The sequence below is a fragment of the Arachis ipaensis genome, chromosome B02 (assembly GCF_000816755.2).
Source record: "Arachis ipaensis cultivar K30076 chromosome B02, Araip1.1, whole genome shotgun sequence".
Lineage (NCBI taxonomy): Eukaryota > Viridiplantae > Streptophyta > Magnoliopsida > Fabales > Fabaceae > Arachis > Arachis ipaensis.
The window spans coordinates 63,098,577-63,109,756 of NC_029786.2; the positions used below are offsets into that span (position 1 = coordinate 63,098,577).

The following is an 11,180-nucleotide window of genomic DNA, read 5'->3' on the forward strand; positions in this document are numbered from 1 at the left end:
CCTTCCATTTTAGGCCAGCATTAAGGTTAAGGTTCAGTATTCAGAAGCAATGAGCACTCTATACTTGCTCAAGAACATCTCTTTCACATTGATTTCAATTCAGATTTCTACTATTTCTATTTATGGTTTCTATTATATAATTATAAACACTATTATGCTATTTAATTATGTCAATTACTAAGATATCTTTTTCAAATGTTATATAAAATATATAAACTTTCAAATTTAACCATGGATAATGATAACACTTTAGTCACTAAAGTAACTATCTTGGCTATAAATATTGGGCTTTCTAAATTTAGGTAAAATAAGATTATCTAATTCCTGGTTTTCAAACCAAGGCAAGTGTTGCTTGACAGCACAATTTCGTATCATCAAAAGGATTTGGATTATTTGGCATTTCTATGTATAGTTTGTAGTACTTACAGGAATGTAGGATATCGGATATCAAAACAACAGAGCGTTACAAAGAAATATGCAAGAATACCAAACAACAGAATGGCAGATTGTATTGTAAAGGCATAGTATCTACAATATCTTCAAGCTCTAATCATTACAATACGATCACATAACTTCAACCTCCATTGTAAACAAAAGAAGCATTAACTGAAGAAGAAAACTAACGTTGCATGTTTGGGAGACTAATGTTTTTCCTTTTGCAATCTATTGCCAGTTGTCTATTCACTCAAGGGCATCACATACTAAGTCTATTCGCTCAAGGGCATTACATACTAAGATGTCTCTGAACACTTTTTCTCCTAAATGCTACCAAAACAAGAAATATATTTCCCAAACTTCCTAACTTCTATTTCATTCAACATTTTACTAAATAATTATGGTCCATTTGAAGATATGCCCATCATTTGAATCCATAACAGAAAACCATGGAAGAAGGTATCTTATTAAGTGAAGATAATTGAAAATCATAGGAACACACATCAAGTGATAAGCAAGCAAAAATTGAATCATAAATAGTCCTAGAAGATTCACATACTTTTTACGCCCTCCTCTGCCACCTTCATTACCCCTTCCAGATTTTGTATTGCCATCAGGAGCTGAAGTAGGAACTCCACTTATTGCAGCATTTTCTCTTTCTGATATAAATCATAAAATAAATGCTTAATTAATAAAAACAATTAGATTCATTTGTTATCAATTACGATATAGCACATTAACAACTTGTATAGATCATGAGATGAATAAAAGAAAGTACCGCGCCGAAGCTCCTCATCAAACTTCTTCAGATACCGATCAAGTTGTTGTATGCGTGTATCTACCTACAAAAAATCACAAATATATTATTACAAAATCCACACCAACAAGCCAACAAGTTTTTGTACTTACATTAAAATGCTGACTCTACTATATTTTGTTCCAAAACCCAAATTTGTTTTCCCATATATATATATATATTCTTAATCCAAATTTAAAAATGAAAGACAAACAGGGAAAAAGCAAATGAAAATAACATACAATCATATCTGAACAATTATTGTACTGCCAGTTCATAGAAAACATGCCTCTCTTAAAAAGAGCAGCCAAACTCACAAGAGCATAACCTTGGCATTGTGATAAGATCAATCTTTCAGTACATGAGTACAATGATGTCATTGTGAAATAATTGACTACTGAGAACAAAATCATTGAGAAAAAAACTAAAAATTAAAAAACTAGCAAGGAAGACATGATACTGTCAAACAAATACAAATACAATCCATCATTTAGCTATATCAAACAAGTATTACCACAAAACTGCAATACTTATTCAAGCAATTATATCTAAAGCCAGGAATCAATCAAAGGTCTTGAAAAAAAATCCATGTAGCAAGATAAGTGTACTACCAAATCATATGCCTGAACAGCCAGAGCAACCTTTTCACCAGCAATCCTAATGCTATGCTTTTGCTCATCAAGTGCTTCATTGGAAAATCGAATAACCGAAGTATCAGGTGTGATGTTTCCAGACCTAACTCCTCGCCTAATATCTTCAATTTCTTGTTCACAGCGTTGTTCATTTTGCCTTTGAATCTCTGCTCACAGAGATCACAGTTGTTATGTGGAGGAAAACTAACACGACTCAAAGGGAATTACTTTTTCCAGGAGATAAGTGAACATTTTGGACAAAGAGTAAGATTACAATAATAAAGGGCATACATGCCATTAATTTGATATCTAAAAACTAATTATAGGTATTAGCAATTAGCAAAGTAAGCAACATAAAATATACAAACCAAGACAATGTAATAAGCCTTTAGAATCAAATTAACCAAAAACATGGACTTCAAAATATCTGAGCTAAACTACAGGCTAAATTCCCATCACAAACTAAATAGTAAATATGGTGTACCTAGGTAATTTCCCATCGCACATTAAAATAATCCAGCCTAACAAATGTATTTTTGATACAAAAGGTGCTAAATTCATTTTCTTAACAAAGTATCAAGCATTATGACATGAATACAAGTTTCTAAACACCCACCACACTGGATTTGTGTATTATATACCACATGACTAATAACTAATTCTGGTTGCTTCTAACCCATTATTTTTATTTTTTATAGCAGTGAGCGTCTAAAAGGGGAGCATTGGAGCAACTATTAAGTTATCTCCGTGTGACCTCAAGGTCACAATTCAAACCGCCGAAACAGCCAATGATGTAATTATCCGATTAGGCTAGGTACATTATACCTTTGTTTAAAAGAATAATATAATTCCAGGAGAAGTTCAACAGCATTACTACAAGATTGGGACACAACAAATGTGCCTTGAGGGATGAAATGGCAACTCGCCTCACGATTAAATCATGTCAATGAACCACCAAACACAATTTCTAAGATTGTACCAGAACAAACAAGATAATTGGCTTTTCTTAACAAGAATATGGCAAAGAATAAAAACGGACAAATACCCTGTAAACTCTTATCTAGGTCACGCAACAAGGCATACTTCTTCTGAAGAATAACGGGTAGAGACTCCAAATCTGCAGGTAGACAAGGATGGAAAAAAAACCAAAGAGATTGTTATAATTGTGAATTGAGAAGAAAAATTAAAGGAACAAATATTCTAGAACCCTAAAAAATCAATTAAAAGAATTAGTGAGTAATGAAAAGGATATGGAGAAGGGAAGGGAGTGAATTACTGGCTTGAAATTCTTCAAGGAACGACATTAGGGCTGTGCTCCGTCCGGACTCCGATGTCTCTGCTGCTTTGTCCGGCCTATGTTATGCGGCTGAGACGATTAGACAGAGAGAGATAGCATTCAACCCATAGTTATCAGAACCGGACCGGTGATCGAACTGGTCAGGCTACCGGGTTATTGAGTTATTGGTTCAATCGGTGGGTTACTGGTCGAACCGGTTAGCCCGGTCACTAGTCAGGCTACTGGGTCACTAGATCATTGCTCACGTACAGTTGTTTTCTTGTGAAGTTGATATTTAAGAATTGTTAGATGATTTGACTAGTTTGACTAAATTATCATGTAACGATTTTCAACTATCAACTTCATATGAAGACAAATGTATGTAGGGATGGCAACGGGTCTCCATGGGGGCGGGGACATGCCCCCCGCCTCCATTATCTGTCCCAGTCCCCGCCCCGTCCTCGCGACGGCTAACGGGGACCCCGTATCCGCCGGGGATTTGGGTATCTACGGATATCCGCGGATTTTTATAAAAAAGGAAAAAAATTGATAAAATCAAATACCATAGCAGAAATTGAAGGCAAATCACAGAGCTATTGATAGTCTATTATTCAGTAATACTTAATGGGGTTAAATCAAAATGAGTAAATAATAATCACTGATTATTGGTAAATGAAATTGAAGGTATTACTTCACAGAGCTAGTCATAGAAATTACAAAAAACTGAAGTATTATGCCAAATCCTCCCTATTAATCACCGACAGAGGGACATATATGAAATAATAACTACAGAAATTGCAGAAAATCACAGATATCACAGAAATCAAATTAACAAATACTTAGGTAGATCACAGAAATTGCAAAAAATTCACTGAAAATCACATGAATCACAGATATCACAAAAAAAAAAAAAAAGGAATTGCGGAAATGGCGAAGAAGAACGGAGATGCTCACTAAACGGCGACAGAGCGACGCTCCTGCTGCAACGAGAATGGGGACAGCGCAACGCTCACTCCTGCTGCGACAACAAAGGCGACGGTGCGATGCTGATGACGCCACGAAGAAGGCGACGGCGCGACTCTCTTGACGCGACGAAGATTCGAAGAAGGCGACGGTGCGACGCTCCTGACGCGTGAAGATGGCAACGACGTTCCTTGTTTTGAGGGAGGGAATCTGTGAGGGTGAGGGAGTTTAGGGGGACTGGGAGTGCGACGGTGAGGGGGTTTTGGGGGCGGCGGTGAGAAATGGAAAAAGAGGTAGATAGTGGATTGGAGGAGTCTCAGAGAGAAGAGGTTAGGGTTTCATGTCGGCAAAAATGAAATGGTGGCTAGCGTGAATGTGATGAGATTGAAACTTATATATATAGAAGGAGATTTTGGTAATTTCTCATAACGGGGATTATACAGGTCTCTACGGAGCGGGAACCTCTATCCCTGCCCCCGCCCCGTATAATAAATGGATTCCTGTCCCCGTCACCTGCGGGGCGATTTTACCAAGGTTGCGAGAACCGGATCAGTCATTGAACCGGTCAAGTGACGGGTTCAATGGTTTAATGATTTAACCGGGATCGAACCGTAGTTGAACCGGTTTAATTAATAAACTTTTGTTTGGTAAGGATGTTAGAATTTTATGCACTTGTATATATAAAGTTTGCAACCAAAATAAAAGTGATATGTCTATAAATTTAGATCCAACAAGAAGATGTAGCCAAAGTAAAGAAACACCCAAAATAATCAAAATGAAACTTTTCTGCAGCAAGCATCATTAACCCTTAAAATTAAAGATGACAAATTTCTCATTCTAACACAAGCATAGTAAGCTATGTTCTTTAACTGTGATTGCAATGCAACAACAAACCATTATGTCCCAATGTCATACACAACATCAAGGTAATACATTTAAAAAGAATAAATAAATAAACAAAAGGAGTTCATCTCAAAACATGAGTAAGCCCTTCAAATAATCAAAAATTTATTTGGTCCTTCAAATATGCATTTGACATCAAATTGATCATCAATTTATATATTACTAAATTGGTCAAATTAGTCCCAAAGATATACGAGACATCTAATTGTCTCTTTATTATCAATCGGTTACATTTCTCCATAAAATTAGACCTCAAAAACATAAAATTGGTCCTTGATGAACAAAAAATTGATTATTAAAAGACCATTTTAATGCTGTTGACACAAATGAGCATCAATGTGTTGCCCCACGTACCTGAACTTTTCTAGGCCTACATGAAACATAATGATTTAAAATAACAGAATAAGAAGCAGCAGAAGCAAAACTTTGAACAGAAACTGAATTTTAATTCAATTCTCTAGCAATAACTTGATACATCATATGCATTGTTGGCTCTGTATAAGAAAAGAAAGATCTGAGAAAATATTTGCCTTGGAATTATATCAATTCATACAGCATTTAAAATCCAGAATTATATTTAGTAAAAGTCAATGTAGCATTCAAAATCCAGAGTCCCAAAATTGTATCAATTCTATATAGCATTCAAAATCCAAAATCCAAAATTGACCTTATATCAAATTTATATTAAGCAAATTCAGAATTACAGAATGATTAATTCATATAATTAACAAAAAAAAACTGAAAAGCAGAAGAAGAAGAAGAAGAACTCTGCATCAAGCCATCAATTCATATAATTAACAAGACAATTGAACTAACAATCTTCCAACAAACAATTCATATAGTTAATTAACAAAATAAAAAAAATTAATTCAAAAACCCAAGAACTCACCGTGGCAGAGAGCAAGAAGGCCTGAGTTCCAGGACGACCAGAACGACGACATCGACGACTAGGGCGACCAGACAACGCCGACGACCAGAGCGACCAGACGATACTGACGCCAGAAGCTTCAGAGTTCAGACGACCAGATGACGACGCCGCCGACAGCAGCTTCGATCCGCGACCGGGAATTCCTTCTGCCGGCGTCGATTCTGGAGCTTGTTGCCGGGTTAGGGTTCGAAAATGGAAGAGGAAATTAGGGCAGCTATCGGTTAGGGTTCGAAAATGGAAGAGGAAATTCATATTAAGAGTATGGTATGTGAGTTTTTACCTATTATTATATACTACAAGTATTTATTGAAAAAATAATATTAATAGATATCATATAATCTTGAAAAAATAAATTGTAATTAATAAAAATTTTTTGTTTATCTTTTTACTTTATATTAAATATAAAAATTATAGTGAAATAAATATAATTAATTTAAAAATGAGTGACTTTAAAATTAAAATAAATTGAATATAAGTAAAATAAAACATCCTATATGTATTATAATTTGTACTTATATTAGTAAGAAGCATTCTAGCTTTGTGGTCCTATTATCAGATTTGTTACTTCCTTCAGGTAAGGGGTTTGAACCCCAGCTAACGCATTTTGGATTTTTCCAAAATCACAAGTATGACACTTGGCAGCGCAGGAGCATATGGGTACGGTGGACTTGTAGAACGCTGGTGCGCCGTAGGTTCGTCTTCAACTGCGTCCGAGCGGTTTGATCGGACCGATCTTTATCGAGTTTGACCGGTTCGTGTCGGTTCTCAACCTTAAGCTGTTGGAATCTTGGACCGGACCGGTGTTGGGTCTAGTTCATTGGATTTTTAGTCGAACCGATCGGTCCGGTTTTAATAACTATGATTCAACCGGAAAAGAAGAGGAAAGCGAGCGCAGACGATGCTAGAGGCGGGTTGGGGGACGTTTTTACCGAAATAGTGCGTTTTTACAACAATACTCTACTATCTAAATAGGGATTTTTTTAAATAAAATAAAAAATTAATTATTTTCCCAAACAAGATATTTCAGCTTTATTTTCTAGAATACGATTTTTTTTGGGTAATAAGGGCATGTTCGTCGTACCCCCGACGAACTCTATAATTTACATAGAGTTCCATGCACCCACAGCGAACTCTATGTTAGGTTTCCAAAATAAAAGCAGACCTGTTGGAGAGCGGATCAGAGAGGCACAATTTCTTTGTTTACTTCCTTTCTCACTATTGACATTTTCTCTACGATGTCATAGAATCCATTGTTATCCATTCATTACGATGGTGAAATAGTGTATGACAAAGAAGGTTCAATTATTTTTAGATCAGGGTAACTGATAATTACCTATATGAAACTGGAAGTCAACAGTTTAACAGCTTTGAAGAATTTGATATTGCATTCCGTCAGACAGCAAGAGGCAAAAAGGGTGAAAAAAATTCATTACAGATATTCGACCGAAGTAGATGGCAGTTTTTTTTATAAAAGGTATATTACAATTATATTCTCTCTGTTACTAGTATATTTATTAGACCACAATTGTGAGAAATATTTCTATTATTTTGAATTAGGTACCATTTGCGTGACGACAAGGACGTACGGCTTATAAGGTCGTGGCACAACCGATGGTGTAATAGCCTACCATACTTAGTATTATGCTTAAGTCATAAGACTGAGATAGTAAGATATTACGACCTCTAAGAATAGTAATATATATATATATAATAATAATAAAGAAAAAGTTATTTAACTAGGAGTCTTGAAAAACGGGTAAAACAAAATCGCAAAATAAAAAGCGCAACGCTCAAGAAAGGACTACTTGCGTGCTAAGAAACCTAATAGGAACATGATAAAACAATAAACGAAAGGATAAAGAAAAGCCAAGGAACAGCATAACTAGCCCCTGACTCAGCCTGCGAAGCTAAGGCTGGCCGAAGGATACATATATACATATAAACATACATAAGTGTCCCCAAAATATACCAAAATACCAAAGTAAACTCCTATCTCTCCCTCATCCTCTAAGAGGAGTAGCGTACATAAGTTACTTGGAGAGTAAGCTACACATATATATACATATATACAAATAGAAACCAGAATACACCCAAGGACTACTTCGCTTTCCAGGATCCAGACGCCTAGCGAGGAGCCTCTCGACCTGCATCTGAAAAACAACAATACAATATAGAATGAGAACCGGAGGTTCTCAGCATGGTAAAAGTGCCATGCGTATAATAAATAAGGTCCTGAGAATGCCATAGGCAATCCTAGAACTCCGTTATACAATTATCCAATTTAATTACTAATTAGAAGCTATAAATAGGGGTAGGTATTCTAAATCTACCTAACTTACTCAATTTCAATCATAATCTAACACCAAACTATTTCTCCATTTCCTCTATCCCTCCATCATCCACAATGCAACAGAAACAAGCAACCAAACATGGTCACGCACAAGTAATGAGCAAATAGTACAAATAGCAAGTATAACAGATAGCGGGTGATATATATCAATTAGGCAAACCCAGGAAATGCATAGCAATCAAAACAAACAAATGCATGTGATGCATACCTGTCCTATGGCTGATGGGGCCCATCTGTCGGTTATCCAGCCAACCCGACAAGTCCGAAAACCTTAGACTGTCCCCCGTCGCGCATCCCCAAGAGTCTATACATAGAGTTCACATTCAATCATCATATAAATCACTCAATGGGGGTTATCCATACCCGGGAATTTATACGTGCCCGGTCACCCTTACGACGTAGGGTTAACAGAGTATCGAGAATCAACCTGGAACACGTGGTGGCGAGCCACGGTTTTTACCCAGAGAAACTCGTATCTCAGATATCATCATTCATAAGCCATTTCATAGTCATAATCATTATTTAATCATTCATCAAGTCATGGCATGTTAACTCCTTTTATTAACAACCTCCCTTCCACATTTTTCATCATCATTCCCTTATAATTCATCTTGATTACCCTTTCCGGGTCCTGACCAAACTATTTATCAAACTCTTCTCAACCTTCTTAATATCAAATAATCTTAAAATCAATCCAACTCTAACATTAACTCAATCACATCACACGAATATTAAACTTTACCTTCTCGAACCCATGACTATCACTAAGATATCCTTGACACTCTATTTTCTTTTCTGTTTTTAATATAACAAATGAATTCGGAATTGTGCAAACTTTATGTCCAGGTGTTCTTCTTGAAATAAGCTTTATAAAAAACTAAAGATCATAATTTTCTGATTTCTCTAGCCTCAAGAATAAAGGAAAAACCGTAACTGCTCTGCAGTGTATAAAACCAGAAAAACAGCAGCAGCATGTGATATTCAAAATTCAATATAAAATCCAAGTTAAATCCAATGACTTTAAAAATTAATTTAGTTAAATTTTACTCATCCAGGTTTCTTTCTCAATTAGTTCTGAATTAATACCATTTTTAATGAAGAAGTTACATTACCTGGAAGTTAAGTAAAAATGAGTCAAAATCTGTTTTTGAAACCAACAAGCTTAGTACCTTTCAATTTGAATAACTTTTATTACAAAGCTCTAATTAAGCTAAATATTGATTTGGGAATTCCTAGCTCATCCAGAAACAAGTGTGTCTTGGTTGCAACCCTATTGCTATTCAATTCTAAGAGTTACAAGTATTGGAAGTTGATGCATAGCTTGCTGAAATCTGTTTCTTTTCAGCTTTGACCACCAATATTCAAAAATTCACAACTCCCAATCCTCAACTCTTAAAATTATGAAATTTTAGAGAAATAAATAAAGTTAATCAAATTTTATAACAAAATTAGTTTCGCTCCAAAACTCAACTTGTAGAAGTCGCAGCAAGACAAACAAGTTGCTGCCATGTTTAACCTTTTCTGCTGCAGGACAGATTTAACAACCTAACTTTAAAAATTTGCCATAAATTGTATATTTAACAAAAAGGTTCCAAATTTTCCAGTTTAGTTCCTTATATTCCCAATTTTAGCTCAAACTTGGTCTCATGCAATTCTGATCATTACATAATTAGTTACAGCATATGCAATACCACCACAACACAACTTTACATCCTTATTAACAAACACCAATCCTAATCCATCATAAATAAATATAAGAGCACACCATTAATAACTTCCATACCTCATAATTCCAATATATAAATCCACCAACAAATCTATTCCAACAACATTACAAGGCTAATCATTAAATACAACAAACAATTCAACTTATCCTATGGTTCCTCTAACCTAAGTTTTCACAACACCGCAAATATTAAACGTGTGAAACTTAAACCATACCTTGACCGATTACTTAATTCACCTAAGGCAGCCTCTCAACACAAAATCACAGCCCCTCCAAACTCAATCAAACAGCCCCAAAGCAAGCCTTGTCACCAACAAAGCTCCAAGTAATCCAAATTCAAGTCCAATGCATAAACACCCTCTTAAACTACACCTAATACACATATATATGTTCCAATTCAGTTTTCTATTACCAAAAACAAGATTGAGCTAGGGTTAGGGTGTTCTTACCATACCCATATGCTCAATAGCTTGAGCCCACAAGTTCCGGAAGCTAACTTGAACCTAGAACATAGAAATTGGACAAGATTCACCATAGGTTTCCAAGTTTACCAAAGAAAGAGGGATAGGGATTCTGAACTTAATAGGAGGCTTACCAGTGAAATTGTTCGGATAGAAAGGTAGAGCTCAACGCGCTGAGCGCGTGGCCACGAACGGTGCGGCGATCGGAGCCCGAACGGAGGAGTTATGGTGGATCAAAGGGTTAGGGTTTGAGAGCTTCTCTCCCTTTCCCCCAATTCTGTTTTGGCGTTGCAGCAACTAATGAGGAAGAAGAAGGCTGCTGTTTCCTTTATATTATGGGTCCGGTTGGACCCATGGGCTCGGTTTGGACCTCGGTTCAACCGGTTTGGCCCTTTCGGTCCGATTTTGAGCCAAATTTTCGAAATTGATATCAAAATTTTTGTTTTGACGAGCTCTATCCTATTTTAATATTAGTTTTGCATTTTTAGCTTTCCTAATTAAAATACAATTTATTAACTAATTAATTACCGATTTTAGCAGGATTTACAGATGGACAAATGTTCATCTGTTGGAATTATTCGTGTTTCTCGTTGAGTTGGGTGGCCGAGGATCATCTGCAGATACTATCGATGATAGTCCGTTGAGTGGAGCTGTTAGACGAACTATCAGAAGGACGATGGTGGATCTAAATATGCCACCTGAGGGTAGTC

The 11,180-nt window shown here is 36.0% G+C and overlaps 1 protein-coding gene and 1 long non-coding RNA gene across 6 annotated transcripts in view; both read right to left on the reverse strand.

Moving 5' to 3' along the window:
- The window catches only part of LOC107625367 (PHD finger protein ING1-like), an 8,700-nt gene extending 2,523 nt beyond the window's left edge, over nt 1-6,177 (reverse strand). The window contains exons 1-7 of one of the 5 annotated variants that reach the window (XM_021115880.1): nt 5,895-6,122; nt 5,360-5,375; nt 3,140-3,216; nt 2,909-2,980; nt 1,843-2,030; nt 1,214-1,277; nt 995-1,094 (exon numbers count right to left, since the gene is read on the reverse strand). In XM_021115880.1, coding sequence (XP_020971539.1) covers nt 995-1,094; nt 1,214-1,277; nt 1,843-2,030; nt 2,909-2,980; nt 3,140-3,216; nt 5,360-5,375; nt 5,895-5,946 — 569 coding nt within the window. In that variant the 5' untranslated portion in view covers nt 5,947-6,122. Of the gene's footprint in view, nt 1-994; nt 1,095-1,213; nt 1,278-1,842; nt 2,031-2,908; nt 2,981-3,139; nt 3,230-5,359; nt 5,376-5,894 lie in introns of all 5 variants that reach the window. The other 4 variants (XM_016327993.2, XM_016327992.2, XM_016327991.2 and 1 more) reach the window with 4 other exon arrangements.
- Nucleotides 10,129-10,750, reverse strand: LOC107625366. Its single transcript, XR_002357541.1, has 3 exons — nt 10,605-10,750; nt 10,459-10,512; nt 10,129-10,381 (listed from the first exon to the last, which is right to left on the reverse strand). It is a non-coding gene; the product is annotated as an uncharacterized LOC107625366 (long non-coding RNA).